Genomic DNA, 23,243 nt, shown 5'->3' on the forward strand with positions numbered 1-23,243 from the left:
AATTCATCTTCCTCAGTCTGTTCCACTGGTGGTCCAAGTAGAAAAGACCTAGAAAAGTCGGAACTGGTCGTCTACATTCACCCAAAGCTCTTTGAACATGGGGAAGGTGCTCTATAAATAAAATGCATTTTTACCCTGCAGCTCCAGTTCTCCCAGTGAATGCTGCACATAGAATTTTTTGTCAATCTTACAAAACAAACTGACACAGAAAGTGAATTTGCAGACATTTTTAATAAAAACCCCTTTTTTAAATTGCATTTCTTTGTAATCCAATGTACCACTAGTATAACACAGTTCTCTTTCAGAGACATAGCCATACTAGCTCTTACAATATTATTATTTTTTTACAGACATGAAACATTTAAAAACAACATAACTACTGTTTAAATTTTTGTACATTACATATTACTGTTTTAATATAAAATAAACATACAATATGCAGAATTAAAAAAATAAAAAACATACAAAAAGAAAAAAATAAAAAGCAAAACTTGTGCAACACTTTTTGAAGTACAAAGCAAAACAAGCCAGATACTTTTATTTATACATAAAGCGATAAAAATCAACCCTTACAACTTTACAATATTAATCAACAGGTCAACAGTTATCCCGCTCTGTACAAAAACAGACTAGCTAAAAACTTTACAAGGATAGCATGCCTGAACAAAGACATCTCGTGTCGTTGCATTACATTTTTACAACCTTTTTCAAAATTGGCAATTACACCACAGTCAAAGGAGCTGGAATGAAGGGAACCTTCTTCAACTGAGGACATGGTGTCGTGTTATTTTTGAACGGGGCAAGCTTTGCCTGCCCTGCTTAATCTAAATGCACAGAATTCACTGCACAACAATAAAAGACATGTCAGAATACTTTTTTTTTAAATAATTATTGCATTTTATGCTGGTTGAATTAGAGTGAGGTGTGCAAAAAAAAAAAAAAAAGACTGAAAGAGAAAACGGGACCTCACCTTTGGCAAACAACAGAAATCTTTCCCATCTTTATAGGGTGCATTTCATTGAATACTTTTGGGGCCAAACATAAGTGCATTTTAATACTGAAACACTCCGTTGATTTTACATTCATCAGTTCTGAGCACTAGCACTGACTTAATGGACACACACAAAGTAAAAGAAAACACAATGGCTTAGCTTTGAATGGCCAAACCATTGATTTGTAATACGTCTCCCACCACTTTTATTTAGTATACATGTTATGTAGAAATCGGACCAGAAAAGAAGAGACACCTTGTGGCGAAGCAGCAGCACTGCAATGTAAGTGCAGGTGTAAAAAAAAAGGAAATTACAAAGGCGGAAAGTCAACACACACAAATGGTTGCATCAACCATTAAACATACATAACACACACACACACACACACGCACACTCACTCATTCACACACGGCACTCACTTCTCATTGCTATAACAGCAGTGAATGGCTAAAAAAGGCTAAGCATTCTTTACTGAAATAAGCACATCATTGACAATGAAGTGTCTGTCACACTTGGGGCTTTAATAATGCTCGAGTACTTTGCGCAAGTTTTAAAATGTCTGTTTCCTTCATGATTCCTTCATATTTATCTAAAGGCAGAAAATGGGTAAATAAAAGCCATCTATGTGCAAAACACACAAATAAATACCCAGGGAATCACTTCATAAAAGTGTAAGACAGTTTAATTGCTACTGCATTTCAGGACCATAATGTTGAATGATTTTCCAACACTGGATTTTAATTAACTAACTGAACATTCTATATTTCATTAACCTTTAATAAAAGACTACTGCAATATATATATATATATTTTTAAGATCCATTGTCAATAAACGGCCATTAATATTAAATGGATATGAGGCTGTAAACTGTCAAGTTTCTTATTAAGCATTGATTAGCGCTGAATTATTAGACCTTTAATTGACCAACACTGTATGTTGTTATATGTTAATTAAATGCTATTTGTGACATTTAATTTGCAGAGCTAATAGAATGTTTCCAGCAGGGAACATTAAATTAGAGCTAATTTTTAATGGAACACTTTTATATTAAAAAAGGAAAACAAACAAATGGGTAACAGATGAACTTCAAAAGGCACCAATCTACTTGTAATGTACCTGTCTAGAGACAGACAATGCCTAATGATGAGACAAAGGGCCCATTAAGGCAGATAAAACCCATATGGTTTAATCACTTGATTTCTGGGGCATTCTGGAAATGAACAAGGCTGTCGGCTTTTCGGTTTGAGTAAAGCATCCAATCAAAGGCAAGATTAAAAGGAATACTTTCTGTTCATTGATTGTTTTTCCTGATTTGTCTTGATGAATATGCTGGGCTGCATGCAAGAAGGGGCTGCTGGATTGTAAGTTTGCCAGTTGCAGGATACAGGGACACACTTTAGTTTGGGCTCTGAAGTGTCTCTAGGTAGAGATGTGGACACCCTACAGAAAACCCACAGGTACATGAGGATGACATGTAAAATCCATCCTTCCATCCATTATCCAACCTGCTATATCCTAACTACAGGGTAACGGGGGTCTGCTGGAGCCAATCCCAGCCAACACAGGGAGCAAGGCAGGAAACAAACCCCGGGCAGGGCGCCAGCCCACCGCAGACATGTAAAATCTTAACAAGAAATTGCATAATAAGAACAAATGATTCACGAGCACAGCTTCACTTTCATTGTTTTCCTTCCCCCCAGTTCTACGCTGAGCCAGGCTTCCTTCATTTTAAAGTATCCTCCTCATTCAAGGGTCAGTTCTTTGCTCATTGCTTTTGTTACATTCATCTGGAAGCCGTGCTTAGGATGACTCTTCTAGCGAATGCTCACTTTCTTTTGAAAAAAGCTGTGGAAATCAGATATTTCCATCTAAATTACTGCGCAAGCAGATTTAAGTATAGTTTTTTTTACCACAGTGTAATGAATATGAAAATACACTAAAAAGAAGAATACCTTGAGTCTTAATCAGACCTGCATAAATGATTCCAAAGGGAAAGTCTCTAAATGCTGTACAACTACCAATTCTATTTTTGAACACATTTTGAAGGACCCTGTTCTTCACAGAGACCCATGGGATGCATGGAACAAGTTGCTGGGTAATGTCATTGAAAACAGCACTTTGCAGACCGGGGTGGCGCAGTGGTAACGCTGCTGCCTTGCAGTAAAGAGGCCAGGGTTTGCATGTTCTCCACGTGTCTGCGTGGGCTTCCTCAAGGTGCCTGGTGTTTACTCCTACAATCCAAAGACATGCAGGTTAAGTGAACTGGCAATGCTAAACTGGCCCTACTGTGTGGTTGGTGGGTGTTTGTGTGTTTGCCCTGCGATGGACTGGCACCCTGTCCAGGATTTGTTCCTGCCTTATGCCCTGTGCTAGCTGGGATAGGCTCCAGCAGGATTATGCGGGCTAGAAAATGTCTGTCTGACTGACTGACTTCACATCTCGACTTGTCAAAATTTTGGAAAATAAAGCGGTGTTGGGCCTGTCATTGTCCTACTTAGAATCAGCATTTTAAAGAAGAATGAAATTTAGAAAATAGAAATGCATAATATCAACTTTTTGCATATACAGAGACATTTTTATGCATATTTTGGAAAAAGGATACCTTCAACTGATTCCTTAACCACTGGTACTCAAAAGATGTGCCTTTTTATTTCATGTGTCAGAAATTAGGAATTACAGTGCTTACATTTTGTTTTACACTCTTGAATGGGAGAAAGAAGGTGAAAGAAATTCCCAAAATGAGATAATCTTTGTTCTTAATGTAAGGTTCTTTGCAGAAAAATATAGTGTGCGGAGTACACAGTAATTTTAGTTTAGTTTGCCAGACTATGCTGGCTCCATTTGTATTATTCATAATGCTTCTGGGAAAAAATAGAGAGAATCGTCTCCTTTTTAAGTGCAGTGTGTGACAGTTGCCAACAATTGTTTGTTTGCTCTCATTTCCTTTCCAGGTTTCTCTAAAAGATAAAATGAGACTTGCCAGCTTCGCTGTTCTCAGTTCCACAGCTTTAATTGTTTTGAACAGTCAACTTGAGACACAAGTAAAATAATCACAGTGCTACTGACTACTGACCCGAAAGCACCTTTTACAACAAACAAACTTGATTCTAGCACAGGGGGTGTCACAGTGGTTATTACCGCTGGCCTGAGGGGCCTGAGTTGAAGGTGAAGTTTGCAGTTACTTCCTGTATTTGTTTGTTTATTTAATATTAGATCTTTAGCGTATATATTGAGTTTAGTCAATACCCCTACCGGGTGGCTGCTTCAGAGTCTCAACATGGGGTTTGCATAAATAAGCTCCTTGTGTCTGTGTGGGTATTTTGTGGATGTTCTGTTTTCCTCCTACATCCCAAACACGGACATGTTGGTTTTACTGACAGTTCTAAATTGGCTCGATATGTGCTGATGGGGCGTTTCTGTGAGTGCGGTCTTCCAAAGTTGATTTCTGTCTCACATCTGGTACTATGGTACCTGTGAAACAATATATATTAGTAACCAGTGTTGGGGAATGCTATTTTTCAGGGCAATTTAGCTACATTACTCATTACATACAAACAAATAAATAAAACATTATACAGTTACTTACTAATGGGTTGCAAACAGTGTGTTGCTTTTTATTCTTTTGTATGAAAAACTGCCATTTCACTGCCCAGCATTGTTATTAAGTCATAAGCCTGTATATGGAAACTGATGAGAAAAGCTGTCATTTTCTTGTGTTTTATAAATATGTGTCAGTCCTTCATGTGCTGTAACGTAAATAACGTCCATCCACTTTTGCCATCTTCAAAGATTCGAGGTATGAACACTGGTCAGTGTGTCACCAGATCACACTGTTTCAGAATATCTATAGCAAACAGATACATTAAAATTAAACAGTCACTTTATTATTAGGCTTCTGTTACTGGACAGTACACAGCACACTCTTTTGTACTTGGCTGCGTGACTGAGCCCTGCGAAGAACTGGCATGTCACCCACCACATTTGCTTCTTGCCTTGCACCCAGTGCTGCTGTGATAATCACTGCTTCCCTGTGACCCTGAACTCAGCTGAAACAAATTTACCCCTCAGCATATATCGAATTCAACATATACTTGAAACTTGTGTTCAGTTCTTCTCACTAGATTGCACATTACGCATGTGCTTTACCTCTCCCAGAGAGCCGGAGCACACATGATGTAACACATCATGCTACTGAAGAAATAAATGACATAGTCATTTTTTGTTTGTTTGTTTTGGACAGAAGCTTCGGTAGTATTTGTTTTTTTTTTTAAGTAATACAGGTTTTTTTACTTTGATAAAATAAGTACTGCGTTATGTTATTTTTAATTTGTCACCGTGCAGCCACCTGTGATGACATAATGAAGGCGGGTATCTCAGCTGTCCACGAGACCAACTTCATCATGTGAAGCATGAAAACCGAGAGGACTGAGTTAGAACACTTATGTTATGCAGAACGACCAGTGGGGACTGTGTGATCTTTTGGCATTGGAACCCCTGCAGATTTTGTTTTGCTTTGTTGTGGTTTTTGTCCAGCCTAAATGGTGTTTTTCTTTCTTTTATCTTTCTTGTTTTTTCTGAACTCCCAGCCATCTGACTGTACCCTTTTGGTTTTTTTTAGTTCTTATTTTTTTTTATATTATTGCCTAATCCTAATTGTTTTTCTTTTCTTGTAATATACTATATTACTATATGCTATCCTGTAAAGCACTTTCAGCCACATTATTGTAAGAAAATGTGCTACAGAAATACATGTTGTTGTTGTTATTAAACAGTAATCTGACTGCATAACAAGTTACTTTTAATGTGTTATCTCCAACACTGTTGGTAACTTGATAGGAACTGCAAATCTGTAATACAAACTTTAATACATACATACTCTTTCTTAAATCTCTACTGGTTAGGTTTTGCTAAACACGTTCCTGCATCTGTTGCAGGTATTTTCCCTTCTGTAATTCTCATGGTAAGCGCATCACAACTATGTAGCCGGAGCTCAAGCAGGGCAGCATTAGGCTCATTTATATGGCTGGAAACTTTCCTGTAACTAACAGCAGCAACACTTGGCCTCATGGCATTAAACATCTGTAGCCAGAGAAGACACAATAAAAGGAAACATTATCCACCGTTAAGGCTCATTTTAATTTTAAGCATTAAAATGAATACCTTGTGATCTTTAACACTGTTATTACTCAGTATACGTACTGAAGTTTGCTGATTTATTTTCATCATATGAGAACATCTTGGACACCCTCTGTGAACAGAAGAAAGTAACAACTGAATACCAGAAGGAGCAGTAAATCTTGTTATAGACAGCTTGTAAAATGCAGCCCTGTTTAAGCCTCCTGCAGTTCTTAATACAATTTTTTTAATGAAAGGATATTTAAATTGCATTATCTAACAAGATAATCTAACTTGCACAGTTTGAAATAAAAAAAATACAAAATGTGCATCAGGATAATAAAAATATGAGTTTAAAAAATATTTTCAGGTACTTTAGATAAAGTGGGGCTATATACACTGTTGTATTCTCTTTTCCTTTGATGTGGACAACAAGAGTATTTTCTCAAGAATGTTATGTTTCATGATTAACAGCTATAAAATATATTTTTACAGATAAACACAACTTTATTATTCATATCTAAGATACAATTGTTTTATGCCAAAATATGTTTAAGTACTCCAATCCTGTTTTCTAACATGTTATTTTACTTTGGATAGTTAAAGCACATTTAAATTTCAGTTCCCCAAGCAGCAAAAGGTTAATAAGAGATAATATATTTAATTTTGAAATGCAAAAATCAAACTAGATAACAATGTTTTATTAAATTTCAACACATAGCCCCTGGATGAAACATTAAAGTGAAGATTTAGACTATGATTAGACTATGTCCCTAAGTTTTGACCCAATATATCAATATTTTGGAGTAAAAACTGTAGCTGTGCTAATGTTCATTGACTGCATTGCACTACACTGGGCAATATATGAATTTTACTTTCAGATGAGCATTCATTGGTTGTCAGCTTCTTGCACACAAAACCCACCCCTACAACTATAGGCAAAATCAAACTTATTTGATTTAATCAGGGCAAGTCACAGACTATTTGGAGCGTGTCACTGGTCACGTCACATTATGTGACTGGATTCACAGGAGTGCACCGCATACTGCCTCCAACTCTTTAAGATAATGTAAATGAAGGTCATGACTAAAAATTTGCTGGAAAAGACATGTAATGTGATGTAGCCTTTAGCTGTCAAATGTCTTACTCACTCCCTATTTTACCGATTCTCCCCAGCCCAGTGTCCTTTTCATCTTCTTTGGCCTTGAACCCAAACCCCCGTGCCACTAATACTTAAAGCAGATAATCAAACAAGCACATGTACACAGTAAGAGTGATTGTTACAGTTACTGGCACTTAAATATTCATGAAACACAAAAATTCAGATGTCCATTTAAAATGTGGATATTCAGTGGAGTCTGCTTCTGTCGCATATTATTAAAGCTTGAATGACATTTTACTAATTTTCCTTTTCTTCCATATGTACATTGTCTACATCCAGCCATTGTGAACAACACTCTACAAACTCAGCAGTTAATTTGTTACAATTATTCAATGCAATCTCAGATATTGATTCTCTTATACTTCATGCAGGTATCGTTTTTTGCTTAGTGGTTAGTAGTTTGAGCTATTAGCATAACAATTATGACCTGTTTATCTAATGATTTTTCTAAACCAAAAATTAAGGGAGTTAAGATTTGCAAAAAATGAATATGTACTGTTTTAACCCTAGGATTTTTAGTCACATTTATAATGATACTGGAAATACAAAATCATTTGAGGTCTTATTTTCTTGATTTTAACCTTCACTCATGCAAACTGGATGATTGTGTACATTTCTGGATTACAATAAAAATATGTGCACATCCAAATTGTCAATAAAGAAGTAGTCTTAACCAATTCAATATTTGTATGCGATATGCGTTTCAGAGTTACCAATGAACCTGTGTAAATCACAAGTAACTTTTATGCATCACCTACATCAAGTATTACTTTTTTTGCTTAAATATGACATTTAGAAAAAAAATGTTCAACTACTACCACTGCTTATAATTTTTTTGATTATTAATTTTGCAGTAAATTGGGCATCATCATAAATGCCAAATGTCTAATATATAAATAAAAATATTTTATAGGTTTCATGTTTTCATAAATGTAAAAATGGGATTCCCCATTGAACTCAAATTATTATAGATTAGAGAAATTGTTTATGAGCACTTGATTCATTTTCTTTTGTATTCTGAAATTACTGAGATGTACTGTGGTGATGATAATAAATAACTAATTGTAGACATGCCTATCAAAGTCGTTTGTAATGTTTCACATTTTTTTTGTTAATTTATTTCTGATATAATTTGCTTTTTCACAGTGCTGCTATGTTATATAAGCAATGTTTTGTGCCAAGGTGATCCTCCGTTACATATTTTCTAGATGAATATTGCTAATAGATAGATAGATAGATTTTATTTTTTACTCTCAAGCTTAGCACTTTCACTTTGTTACTAGCAGAGAGTTCATGTTCGAATGAATACTGAATTTGGAACACTACAGAAAAATGTATGAAGTTACCGTTTTACATCAAAAACAAGACAGTCAAAAAAAAAAAAATATATAATGGCTAAGCACTGCAATCCACCTACAGATTTTTCAAATGAAAACAACATAATCTGTTGCAGACATGTATGTATACTGTAGATAAGATGTTATATATCTTTTCAAATCTGTGCCAATATGGTGTTATTAATAAGCAGCTTTCCTTCAATGTAATATGAAATATGGATGGAGCTTGAGTAGTGCTGTGCGGTAAGGTATCGTGTTCCCCTTTAGGTTTTGCAGAGCTCATCTGATTAGAGACAGTAAGAGTAGATGGCAATCTTCCCATGCAAAAGTCTATCTTAAATGTTCTGGATGTCTTAATTTTTACATTTGCAAGAAGATTCAGCATCCATACCGATATTCATGGTACCCTATACATAATCACTAGTATATAATCATTTATGTGCCTAAGGGGTAAACCTAAAGATTGCAGACTAAATAAGGATGTATAAAGATAAACATAAAGGAAAGCCATAGCTGTGCATATTGATAGTCATTTTAAGAATATTACACATTATTTTTGGTGGCTTCAGAAGAAGTGTTGAACTGTAATCCTCACTTCTTACCTCAGACTTACTGCACAGCTAAGCTGTTGGTGCTTTAATTGTGGAGAAACTGTATTTGAAAACTTTGTAACTTTGAACTTTGTAAGTCACCTATAGTTTTAAATGATTGTCATAAATAGTGGAATAATATTAGTCTTTAATTACAGTATTTAACATTCATTAACACTGGAACAACATAAATAACAAAAGGGCCTTCATTTATATTTTTTAGCTAAAAATTGCAGAATATCTTACAGTTTCACACTTAATAATAAAATATGGACACTTATTGTAGAGTGGCACTACTTTCCCATTACTTCACTATTATTTGACACTAAATTTTGTGAAGTACAGTTTTTCCTCTTTTTTCTTCACTCTATTCCTCCAGCTGCAAGTTCACTTGTGCCTGAAGAATCACAGCATTGAGGACTGACGCACAAAGACATGCCGTGCTGCCAAGAATGAAAGATCGTTGAAGATCTCTCTTCTTTAGCAACTGTTTGTCATTCCAGGCATATTCAAATTCCAGCTGTTTCTTTTTTATTGGATACATAAGGCCATTAAATAGCTTTACTGTTTCTTGAGACCCTCATTAGGCAAAGTTAAATATTCCTAGATGAAACTGAACAGATCCACCTTACAGTGACAAACGTGCAAGGCAAGAATGCTGTGCTGCCTTTGCCAAACCCATGCCTGGCAATGTTAAACCTACTTTGTTTTACACTGGGCTCGCTCTGACTGAAAGTGCCAATGCTCTGTGCAGCAGAGATCCGTTTGCCAATGAAGCACAGATTTCCCTAACAGAATGAGTCCTCTTTGCGTGAGCGTTCAGCAGCTGTGCAAAAACCACTTGAAAATTTACAAACTGTTCCTGATAACTGCAGACAGTTGGTAGCAATGTGTGGGGAGGGGGGCAAAATTTGCATAACTAAGCAAAAATCTGGAAAAAGGAGCTGCACTCAAACATAGTTTCATAACTGTATAACAAGTAAAAGTAAAGTACAAAACTATTATTTCATTAGAAAAAGCTTAGGTTGCAGTGTTGTTAATGACATCTTTGATTTTCAGGTAGAAAAATAGTTCCTAAAGTTTTATTATGTAGGTGGAGCTTTACTGAGTGTAAAGTAATCCCTTGAACGGTACAGCCTCATGCTAATGGTTTGCATGCCCTGGTGACGAGTTCGCTTTGTCTACATGTCATGGACTTTTGAGATTTCTGGCGCAACAGATTTGGTCAATCAGCTAATAGTAGTGGTCCTCATGTTCAGCCCTGAGGTGTCCCCGCGGCAGGTCATTTTACTTCCAATTCATCTCATCATTTAATTAGCTGGTCTTTTGTTTCGCTTATTTTGCATTCAGAAAAATGTAATAGTCTACAACCAATTTTGATATGTTTGTGTTTTTCCAATGGCTTTAAGTGCTTTATTCTCTTTTGTTGTTTTCCTATTAATTCACTTTTTTTTCCCTCTGGCCTTAATTACATTCTAATAATGACAATGCTATAGTTACCGGGGCAAACAACACTGAATACTAAAAGGCTGCAGCTGCAGTACTTTAGTGTCATACCCACTAGTGTGTGCTCATTCGTACACAACGTGTTAAATAACAACAACTCCTGGAAAAAAAGAATGAAAATAATGATCAAGGTGATGATAAAAAGCAAGATAAAAATACTGAATTATCTCTAGGTAACATACTGTAGGTAAATGCTTGTTCTGAATTGCTTGCCTAATTAAAGGCAAGGTTGGTTTGCATAAAACCTGCAGCCATAGAGACAGAACTTGAGAATCATTGGCTTACCCAATGCCTCCGCACCTCTAAGATGGCCTACACAGTATGATCTTGATTCTCTTTCTCGTGGATGCAAGGCTTCATCTGGCAAAGAAAATACTTAATTCTCTTTTCTATAAAGGTTATCTGATTATTCTGTATAAATGTGTGACCTGAGATGTGGTCAATTCGCCATCCTAATACTGCTTGTCTTTCTTTGTGCTTAATTAACTCATACACTTATGCATCTAAACATTTTTTAAAAGATTATCCTTCAAATTCTGAATTACAGAATAAAAATGGTGTCATTTTACAATAAATGAATCTTCAATAAAAATTATTTACAAATAAGAATGTTTTTGACGAATGCATCTTTACTTCTCCTGAAATGAATCAGACTATATATCTATAATGCTGTCTTGTGTAATAAAGTTTGAGAATAATACCAAAGTGATACTCCTAATTACTATCAAATATAATTTTTCTTTCTATGAACTGTAAACTTCTCCAAGTTTATTAAGTACATTTCTTTGTACATTTCATTTTTTTAATGCACCGAGAATTAAAAGAAACTGTATGCATATTGACTTTACAAACACAATTGCATTGCTGCTTGCTGTTTATTCTTTTCCATGGATCTTTGCTAATTTGAAGAGCAGGGTCGTGAAATGTCTGCTCTTAGTAGGCTGGAGTGTAAAAAAAAAATATAAACACAAATAGCTGCAAAGGAAAACTGCAATTCCAACAGTAAAACCAACAACTGGCAAGACAGAATTTAAGAAGAGGCATCAGAAGTCTAGAAATTCAGTAATTAGATCGGGTGGGATTGCAGTCTCCAATATGTCAAAAATAATTCTTTACTTTAAATTTAGAATGATTGGTCAGTATGAAACTGACACTACCAGCAAGACTACCTGTGTGGATAGCGCTTTGAGTACTGAGAAAAGTGCTATATAAATGTAATGAATTATTATTATTATTATTACACAAAAAAGTAGTCTACAACGGCCAAATCCTTGTCATGTGCAGAGACTGGGTGGCGCGAGTGTGAAGTGGCTATCATACCGCTTTAAATTAAAAAAGATAATACAACCCTGTTATCTATATAAATCTGTAAAGATTGAAAATATGCAACAAAGACATGAAACCCATAATACAATAACAAAAAAATAAATAACAAGAACAAGAGCTAAAATAAAGGGAATATTCATTGAATGTAGCAACAATTAAGGCATGGAAAATGTAACCCTAGCCTACCCTAACGTGGCTCAGTATTTTCAGAAGCCATATTGCACTTAGAGTATGGCTAAAGCTAATTATCATTGCACCGCACAAGCCTCATAGCTTCAGTTGCAACTCACATTCAGCAATGGCACCGCCGCCTACTAAGAAGGTTAGGCAGCATCTGCAGAGCACAGGACAGAATACCCGCCCAGAAGCCATCTATTAGAACAGCGATAAGGCATCCTCTGTAAGCATTCTTTCCAAAGTGTCTTTTTTTTCTTATTGTAGTAATTGCACAGGAAGTCATTCTTAGAAGGAAGCAATGTTTTTGCTTATGTGCAAATAATATTTACACAAATACTACTACTACTATCGTTTCAAAGTATGGAATGCACACAGGTGAACATGCTGCTGTTTCCCTATGGAGTTGACTGGGCATCTCTGTTAAGGGGTTACGACTCCATATTTGCTCCTTTGTCATCAGGCAGTCCGCAGATACCCTGAACAAGGCACAGCCATACAGAAATATACTGACACTCACTTGCAATCTGTTACTATATACATTTAGGGACTGTCATCACAGAATTGTGGATAACAATAAAATAAAACAAATAAATAAATAAATAGAACGTGAAACTTGTCCAAATCAGATGCCAAATCTGCCTACATACAAAAAGATATTGAAGAGATTCTTTCCTGTTCATTTCTACTGCTGATTTGCAAGGAATTACATGTGTAAACACAGTTCATGATTTGAAAATCTACAAGGATTAAACAGAATGCCAACCAGCTGTCAGCTGGATATCACACTTATCTCAGGCATAAGGTACCTTCTTTGTGTATATATGTTTCTCACATTGAGATTTACTATTTGCATAAAGAAAAACAAAAGGTTTACTTGAATATCGTGGACCTTTTTTTTTTTAACATCGTATAAAGATTGAAAACACATGAAAATCTGCTCTAAGTTTTTCTTCTACTGCCGGGAGGAATGCATAAAAAATGAATGCACCAATGCATCCAGTATCTGAAAAATTGAATAAAAAAGGGATTTGCACAGTTAAAAAGAACAGTTCTATTTTACAAGTTTGTAAAGCATTGTTTTTTTTTCTTTTTTACAGAAGCAACGTTTTGATTACATGCAAAATAAAACAATAATAAAAAAATGTTTTGCCACTTTCACATGCTCAGGTTTGACAAGGTGGATGGCACCCCCCAAACCACGAAAGGCCGTAACGTCCGTCTGTATGCTAGAGAAGGCCCAGGCAGAAGCTTGATAAATATCAGGTGTGCCTTGGTTCTCCACAATTTTAATTCATCATTGAATTTGTCATTTTTTTATTTAATAAGAAAAAACCCTGATGGATATTGATTTGTTAGTTTTTGCTCTAGTCTTTCTCTCTTTGCCTGTTAACTGATTCAAGTTTCTTTGTTTTATAGAATAAACCAGAATTGGTCCCTGGAATTGTGCTAGCTGAAACAGGATACTTCCCCACCATTAAACTCTTTAAGGTAAAGGGAATGGTAATGCAAAGAAACCGAGTTGGGATATTTAGGGAAAAACAAATCTTATCTGATACAACAGTTGCGGTAGTGTTGACACTGAGTGAGCCAATGAACTCATAAGCCAGTAAGAGTGATGAGAATCAAAAATCCTGTTCAGAGTAGGCAACAATCCATATGGTTGTGATGTATACATGTAAATAGCTGCTAAACTTTATTTAGCTTTGACTTGAAAGTCATTGTTATTTTGCTTTAACTATGAGTTAGACAATTATGACCCCTCTTATTGTAGCGTACGAGTCAATCAGGTTACTCAAAGTCAACACTTACAAACTGAAGGAGAAAGCTTTTCAGGATTTAACATTCATTGCAGTGAATTCTGCTATAAAGAAAAACTGTTGAGAATAGGTTTAAAAGCGGTTTGTCTAATATTTTAATCCCAATACACTGTGCACTTTTTTCAAAGTGCGCTTGAATTACTGTTAGTTATTAATATATTTCATATAACAGTTTTAAGAAATGGCTAGAGATTGCTTCAGGGCATTTACTTCATTTGTAAATTGGGAAGAAAGAGTAAATCAGAGAGAGACAAGAGAATTTACCTTCAGACGGATAATGGCAGACAGTGTCCTCTGACACTGCTAATGTCCAATAAGCAAATAGCCAGGGTGCTGTAGGTAAGAAATGATGTGGTGGTGTGGTGGGGAGGAAGAGCATGTGTAGTGGACAGCCAGACACTCCAGATGATGTAATGGCCACATTGAAGTGACAACTGGTATGCTGGCAGAGGTAGTGATGAAGATGCACTGTATAAGTTAAGGTGTAGTAGTCCAATCACTATAACAAGTGAGCCTCTATCCGGAGCCAATGAAGTCCTTGCCGTACGTAATGGACCAAGCTTGTCATGCTGCTGTGTAGTGTCAATGGTTCAAGAACAGAATCCAGCTCCCGAAAGAATTCTGTAAAAGAGAAAAAAAAGGCATCTGTTAAGCTGGAAAACATATATTTAATTTAATTTTAAAGTTTGCATATTTGCAAATGTCAACTTAACCTTCCTAGACCCACTTAAAAGGCCAAATTTTCACTTTCATGTCACTTCTTTAGAGTGGGTCCCAAGGGAATGTACTCAAAACACACAAAGACTCTGAAAAGCCCAAACACCAACAACACATACATGTATGTAGTATTAGTAGGAACACCTTCCTCAATACATTTTGGAAAAGCCCGAAGCTGAATGATCTCCATTACATTCCATTTAATACCTTAATTATCTGGCTAAGCTGGATCAAACCACAGTCTGTCTAAAGGTCCTGGGGCCTTTTCCTCCATTGGCGCATACTGGATGTACAAATTGCTTCTGCTACAAACACCCTAATTTACAAATGTGACCAATTTGAAGAGATGTCTCCCTGGGTGACAAAAATTAAACCGTAATCATTCTTTGGAAAAGATAACACAAATTAATATTAAAAACCTCACTTGTCTCAGAGTCTCTTTTGGATTTAAATTTCAAATTAAAATTGAAGATCTGTCTCTTTGCTTTACATTCAAAATCTGACATTATCAAAAGCTCTGTTTCCCATCTCACCTTCTTTACTTTTTTCTGCCCTTTACTCATTCACCATTGTAAATAGCTTTACTGCTATGCCAATATTTTCTCTTTTCACTTTTTTCTGTTTTGTATTTTCACTTTGTTTAATTTCCCCCTGGCATAAGGTAAATTACTTGTAAGATGGTGTACTATTCAGTATAATAGTTGCTAGACACAATCAATTAAGCTCAGTGTAAAAGACCTCCAGCTCAGGCTTATTATATATACTGTATATATCATACAGAACATATTGCTGTGCACTATTCCAGATGTGATGCCAAATCAGTATGTTCACGTAATAATGTGAATTAAAAATCCACGCCCAGAGATTAAGAGGTGACATGGAAGAAGTGTTTAAAACTATGAAAGGAATTAATAAGGTCCGTGAAACTTGTTACATTAGAAGGATCTCAAACAAGAATTTGGGACCTAGACAGATGATGGATATTGGTAGATTTTGTATCAAAGTTACATAGTTATTCTTCACACAGACAAAAAGATATACATGGAATAAGTTTTAAATATTAGATGGCAATACTTTGGAAGCACTCCGGTCTTGCCTTGATGATCTGTTGCAAAAGTTAGATGAATGAGGTTTAATGAGCTGTATTTGTTTGAATGGACTGTTCTTGGCAAAACATTTACTGTTAAGTTCATATTGCAATGTGGCAGGTCCAAGTAGAGTGGCAGAGATTTAATGTTCCCCACATATGAGTGTCTGTTTATACTATTTATGCTGATCACAAATACAACATTTTTCAAATTTGATTCCTTACCGGATGTCCAAGCACTCCAACAGCCATTCCCAAAATTTTAAAAATGACAATTTCAAACTTAAGCATGTGAGGTATCATTTCTGATTATTTTAAGGACAATGATTAGGAATGTGATATTATTTTAAATTTTGATCCTTTACTATGAATCTAGCCCTCTATGGACCTCTATGAGAGGGTGAAAAATGACACATTTCTATTACAATCAAGAAAATTTAGATGCACATGTTTTAATAAATCAAATATTTGACACGGGCGGCACGGTGGCGCAGTGGGTAGCGCTGCTGCCTCGCAGTTGGGAGACCTGGGGACCTGGGTTCGCCTCCCGGGTCCTCCCTGCGTGGAGTTTGCATGTTCTCCCCGTGTCTGCGTGGGTTTCCTCCCGGGCGCTCCGGTTTCCTCCCACAGTCCAAAGACATGCAGGTTAGGTGGATTGGCGATTCTAAATTGGCCCTAGTGTGTGCTTGGTGTGTGGGTGTGTTTGTGTGTGTCCTGCGGTGGGTTGGCACCCTGCCCAGGATTGGTTCCCTGCCTTGTGCCCTGTGTTGGCTGGGATTGGCTCCAGCAGACCCCCGTGACCCTGTGTTCGGATTCAGCGGGTTGGAAAATGGATGGATGGATGAATATTTGACACCACCATTCTTGTTTATAATGTACTTCTACGTCATGAAATAAATCATTACATTTCTGTTGAACACTGTGAAATAAGGTGGCTTACTCAAATTTAGACTATTATTTATTTATTGCAAAAGAATTAACATAAGCTGAACCAGGCTGAGGAAAAGTCACTAAGATCTCAAAATAAAAACTTGCAACCAACATTTTGTCTGCAGCTCTGCCAGCGTCATTGAGTTTACCCTCCCTATTGCATTAAAGACACTCTGACCATACAAATGTGCATATATTCATAAAGCTACTACAGCACTTTATTCTACAAAACAACAGCAATGAGGATGAAATGCCAACCTAGATGATATGTTTTGTATCTCCTCTATCTCAAACATATACTGTAGGTGTAGAGGATGTTGTAATCAACATGCTCCACAGAACCTACTCCCACTTGGACAAAGCCGGCACCACAGTCAGAATAACGTTCTTTGATTTTTCCAGTGCCTTTAACTTCATTCTTCATTGACTGGAGAAAAAGCTCAAGGCTGTGCATCTTGATGCATTAACATACAACTGAGACTACAGGAAGGTTGTGGAGGACTGTATCTCGTGGTGCAGTGACAACAACCTGCAACTGAATATCAGCAAGACAAAAGAGCTGGTGGTGGACTTCCAGTTTGCCAAGGAGTCTCTGAGACATTTACCATTCAGGGGGACGATGTGGAAGTGCAACAGAGCTACACGTACCTGGGGGTTCACATTAACAACAAACTGGACTGGTTTGACAACACAGTGGCGCTGTACAAAACAGACCAGACCAGACTGTGCTTTCTAAGGAGAATCAGATCTTCTGATGTATACAACAGGCTGCTGGAAATGTTCTATCAGTCCACAGTAGCCAGTGTGGCGTTCTATGCTGCAATCTCTTGGGAAACAACTTGAGCTCAAAAGAAGCATAATGCCTGAACAAACTTATAATGACAGTCACACTGCAAGCTGTTGTTGCAAAACAGGACGCCATCATAAAATATCCCCTCTCTCCCCTCCTGGAGGCATCTCTTTGAAGTACTTTTAGCTAGAGGCTCAATCCACCATGGGTGCTAAGAAGTGCCTCTGGGGGATTTTTCTGCCCACTGCTGTCATGCAATTCAATGCTTGCTCCTGACATACCCTAAGTTAATTTTGAGATATCTACATTTATTTATTTACACTGAGTAGTCTAATATAGTGCATTATTTCTACAATTGTTTTATAGAGAAACTTGATGGCTTCATCCAGAATGGGGGGTCAACATTGTTTCCTCAAGTAGGGGTTGAGAGTCTTGGTGAAAAGGCCACTGCTCACCCAGAATGCCCTGATGATGGATCTGCCCCTGAAAGAGATGGGAGTGTGAGGCCTGTTGATGAGTTTTAATTTTTATTTAACACAGAACATTTATAAGTACACCACACTATTCGCATCAACTTTCCAATTAAATAAGGACAAACTCAGTGAATGGCTCACTTCTTCTTCTTCTATCAGCTGCTCCCATTAGGAGTTACCACAGTGGATCATCTTCTTCCATATCTTTCTGTCCTCTGCATCTTGTTCTGTTACACCCATCACCAGCATGTCCTCTCTTACCACATCCATAAACCTTCGCTTAGGCCTTCCTCTTTTCCTCTTACCTGGCAGCTCTATCCATAACATCTTTTTACCAATATACTAAGCATCTCTCCTCTGCACATGACCAAACCAACGCAATCTCGCCTCTGAAAGCACTGGGTGTGACGAGGATGGATAGGATTAGAAATGAGTACATTAGAGGGTCAGCTCAAGTTGGACGGTTGGGAGACAAAGTCAGATAAGAGTTTTTATGTGAGAACTAGTGGCTATAAGGCTGTCCCATATTCCACTAACTTTGGTCATGTAAAGCCAAAGAGACAGTATACGACTTCTAGTTGGAGGGTGTTATGGTGTATAAAATCTGTACATTTTGGTTTAATTTTCCATTATATTTTGGTCAAGATAAAACAACAGATGAACTACAATTAAGACAAATCAAAGCGGGTTTTCTTACACCTCACTTTTAAAACAGCTGTTTCCAACATTGAAAGGAAGATAGTCTGGGGGCTCAATTATTTTACAGCCTGGAAAAGGATGCTAAACTGACACCTCAGGCTATTGATTACTTTATGGATGGACATCTGGGAGAACATTTGGGGGTTATGGCCTGGGAAAGGGAAACTGAGGCAATATCAAAGAACTTTATTATCTGGGAAAGAATTTGAGCAAAATTCATCAATCATATTGACAGCCAGCCAATCAGGTGCATGGAACATTCATGTGCTGTGAAACCATGGCATGAAACTTTATAATAAATATGCCTTGGTTTGGAAGAGGAGAAGAAGGAGAAGAAGCAAAGAGATGAAGGAGAAGAAGCAAAGAGAAGGAGAAGAAGAAGAGGAACAGACGAAGATGGCACTGGCCGTCAGAAAGGCATCATGAACATCGATTGCTAAATCAAACGCTTCCCTGGGACATTCATCCTTGTCATCTGTAACTTTTTCGTAAGCTTTTCCTAAAGACTATATATATTCAGACTTTCCTATCAGTACCTATTTTCTATTATTCTTTGTTCTAGTGGTATTATTATTATTCTTGTAATAAATACCATGCTGCTTTTAACTTTCTATGCTTTGTCTTAATGTCTAGAGTGATTGAATTAATAAGTTAGATTTCTTTGAGCACCTGGTGACAGCCAGATTTTTTGCCATTATTTCTGTGCTGCGAGGTTTATAAGGCTGAGAGTGAGGGCATCACTCAAAAGAAGGGACAGTACGATAAAAAGAAGGTATTCTTGGCTGATAAATGGCCTATAGTCAAGAGTGCTGAGTCTTAGTATGTTTAAATGTATTCTTGTAGACCAAAAGTAATAATTTAGGTCTGAGATATCACTAAAACATCGTATTTTGTTTGTGCCGATATTAAGTAAGTCTCTTGAAGTGCTGAGTGACAGGCTGATGTGTGGTTTAAAGTGCTAAGGGTTAATCAGCATGTGTGTGTCATTCATGGGGCACTGTTGTGGTTAAGGTCTGTGTGTGTGTTATTGTTTATCTATGTGTGTGTGTGTTCATTTTAAAGTGCAACAGTAGACCAACCCGATAACGAACTTGATGAGAACATTTACCCTTGAGAAACAGGGAAAAGGGTAAGTAGAGGGAAATACTATGATAATACAGAGGGGTTGTCAAATTTGACTACTGCAGATGCCGATATTGTCATTGGAGGATATCAGATTATGCAACTACAAATTGCAGTGCATTTCAGGTTAGATGACTGCATGATGACTTTTCTGCAGTTTTTCACTTCCAAATTATTGAGAGTTTGCCCCTTTTTTTGAGAGCCAATAATATGCTGCCTGACAAAGTTGGAGCTGTACAAACGCTTCACAGGCACAGAAAGTTCAGTTGCAATGTTAGGCTTTTTTTCTTTTTTCCATTCTGTTGTGGAACATAAAATATTTGACACCAGAGAGATGAGTCTCTTATTCCTTGTAGCTGCCTTACATGCTTTGTACCTGTGGCTAAACACTCACTGGTTGGCATCTGTCACATATGCAAAACCCTTGGGGCGAGCCACAGCCTGGTGGCGTCTGAGTATGTCAGACAACATGACTGCTGGTCACAGGAGCACGCTGCAACTGCCTCCGACTCTCTAAAATTATGTAAAAAAAGTCTGTGAATGAAGATCGCTGCACACATACTGCAATGTGACAAGATCTTAATCTGCACCTGCCTATTGTAGACGATCAGAGGAGGGCTCCATATTGTGGTGGAAATTTCACAGGGAAGCCTTCTTCAGTGAAACAAAGCAAGAAACAGAAATGCAAATGAATGCACAGTTACAACAGTTACAATGGATTTCAGCTGTATTCATAAATAATTAAATAATATAAAATAAAAAGTAAGAAACATCCTAAAGTATTATTAAATATTAATATGTCTGTAAACAATATTTTTGTCCTAGAGAAACCGTAGCTACTGTCTACAAATATAAAGCAAGCATTCTTTTGAACACTGGCATATTGATTTTTTTGGATTTAAACATTCATCCATTTACTGAACCCACCTAATCAAATTTGCAGTTGTGGATGGACAAAGCGTAACCCAGCAATATGAGATGTGGGGAAGGAACCATCCCAATGTATGGCACAATTAGTCAAGCCATTTTCAAGCTGCCAGTCAAACCCACTGGCATATCTTTGAGATATGGGAGGAAAAATGGAGTAGCCAGGAAGAAAATGGCACAGAGAACATGTACAGTCCACATGGTCAGACTTAAACACAATCTCCAGGAGTAAGAGACAACCTCATAGCTATTGAATCATTGTGCTTCTACTTAGTAAACCTGTATATCCATCCATCCATTATCCATCCCGCTATATCCTAACTACAGGGTCACGGGGGTCTGCTGCAGCCAATCCCAGCCAACGCAGGGCGCAAGGCAGGAAACAAACCCTGGGCAGGGCACCAGCCCACCGCAGGGCACACACACACATACCCCAAGCACACACTAGGGACAATTTAGAATCGCCAATGCACCTAACCTGCATGTCTTTGGACTGTGGGAGGAAACTGGAGTACCCGGAGGAAACCCACGCAGACACGGGGAGAACATGCAAACTCCACGCAGGGAGGACACAGGAAGTGAACCCAGGTCTCCTTATTGCAAGGCAGCAGCGCTACCCACTACGCCACCATGCTGCCCCCTAAACCTGTATACTGAAATAATAATAAAATCAAAGCTACTGTACTTAAATTTATTAAAGACTTATAAACTCCAGAGTTGTAGAGTTTGGTGTTGTTTGAGTTGAAATTGTCAAATATTGTGCCATTGTATATAACTAGAGAAACAAAAAAAAACATTTTTGGAAGAATTTCAAATAATGCAAAACACAAATGTTCATTGGTTCTGAAAGACAAAATCATTTTCAGGCAGACATAAAATTCAGTGAAACAATTCAGAAAGTAATTACGGTGGTCAGCTTTACTTAAAGCAGATCCATGATGAGACAATCTGCACCTTTATTAAGATGTGGATCTACCAAATGAATATCCTGAGCTCAATAAATCAGCTGATAAAGGAATTTTAATCAGATATCTTTTTAATGGATAGTAAGTGGTTAGGAAACACACTTCAAACTTGATTTGCAATTTGAAATCCTCCCTACTGCTTCTTATAATCAATAATTTCACTCATTACTGTGAAAAAATACGTTAAAGGTCCTATTACTTAATCTCTGTCACTGCACAAGGAACAGATGAAATCTTTTGCTTTGTCTTTTAATGCATCAGGATTTAATGGATGATAATTGCCCCTCCAGTAATTCTGAGAAGTTAAAAGTATGTGGCTTGGGTTTCATGTAGACATCAGTGCCTGATTATCTGCAGTTGATTTTTCTCTTTCTGTGAATGGAATTTGTACTCAGACACCAGACGCTTTCTGAAACATAACAGCACTGGCCTGAGGGGTTATTAATTTATGAAGCAGTCTTCTCCTTTGAAGCCTTCTCTTGCTCAGTGTCTGTTTTCCATTTTGTGGTTTATGCTTTTTGTTTTTGGCATTCTCATTTTCAAATCTATCAAACATGATTACCTTAGATTAAATTAAATGTATCTGCATCTGTACACATTGATATATAACAAAATAGGTTACATCAACAATTAAAGGAATGTATAAAATAATATTATTGGTGCATGCTTCCTTATCTGCATTACACTTCTAATCAGACATCTGTATCTTTGCAAATCCTGAATGCACCTTCAAAACTGACTACAAAGCACATGATCATTAGTGATTATTTCATTAAAAAAAAACTGCCCTCTTGGCCTCCCCAAGAGTGCAACATTCCACTGAACTTTAGATTCAGCTTTTCATGAGCAACGTCTCCATAAACAGCCCTTTGTCTAAACATCAGGATGCAGCAAAGCTTAGGGAGACACCAAGCAGACACATTAATGCTAGTTATGTAAGCCAAGCAATGCAATTTCAAGGTAATGTCAGGGCAGACATTACTGAAGTATCTGGAATAAAAGTAACACTAGTTGAAAGACCATGGATGAACAGGAAAAGCAAGATGCCAAATCCCACACAGAGACTCCTGTCTAACTGTCTAGCAGAGCTGTAATCAAGCAAAAACACAGCAACACATTTCACTTTGGCTAAATGTACTGAATTGTGCAGAGATGAAATATTTGAAGTCTGTTACCCATGGATCATGTAAAGCCAATGTGAAGGCCAGACAGGAGGAATGAAGTATATATGATGAAAGCCCCTGGCACATGCTGCATTATCATAAGCTTCAGTGTACTGAAATTGAAAACTAAATCTTCCTATATTTAAACTTACTTAAAGATTGCATGTTTTTCTATTTTCAGGTGATTAGTATTATGGTATCCTACTCAACATGCTTCTTCTTATAAGGAAATGTCGGGGAACGTATCTGGCATGGTTGAAATCTTAGATGGAACAAGTCTCACTCATGCACACATTTTGACACAGTCAGAATGCACTAATTATGAGCTGCCAAATAAATCATCATGA

General features: G+C 37.1%; 1 protein-coding gene across 2 annotated transcripts in view; it reads right to left on the bottom strand.

Annotated features, from left to right (window-relative positions):
• Positions 1 to 212: 212 nt before the first annotated feature.
• aff2 (AF4/FMR2 family, member 2) overlaps positions 213 to 23,243 on the bottom strand; it is a 684,414-nt gene continuing 661,383 nt past the window's right edge. Inside the window, exons 21-24 of one of the 2 annotated variants that reach the window (XM_051935183.1) lie at positions 11,945 to 14,644; positions 10,742 to 11,872; positions 6,984 to 10,653; positions 213 to 6,946 (exon numbers count right to left, since the gene is read on the bottom strand). In XM_051935183.1, coding sequence (XP_051791143.1) covers positions 14,523 to 14,644 — 122 coding nt within the window. In that variant the 3' untranslated portion in view covers positions 213 to 6,946; positions 6,984 to 10,653; positions 10,742 to 11,872; positions 11,945 to 14,522. Of the gene's footprint in view, positions 10,654 to 10,741; positions 11,873 to 11,944; positions 14,645 to 23,243 lie in introns of both variants that reach the window. The other variant, XM_028816861.2, reaches the window with a different exon arrangement.

Source organism: Erpetoichthys calabaricus, chromosome 12 (genome assembly GCF_900747795.2).
Source record: "Erpetoichthys calabaricus chromosome 12, fErpCal1.3, whole genome shotgun sequence".
Lineage (NCBI taxonomy): Eukaryota > Metazoa > Chordata > Cladistia > Polypteriformes > Polypteridae > Erpetoichthys > Erpetoichthys calabaricus.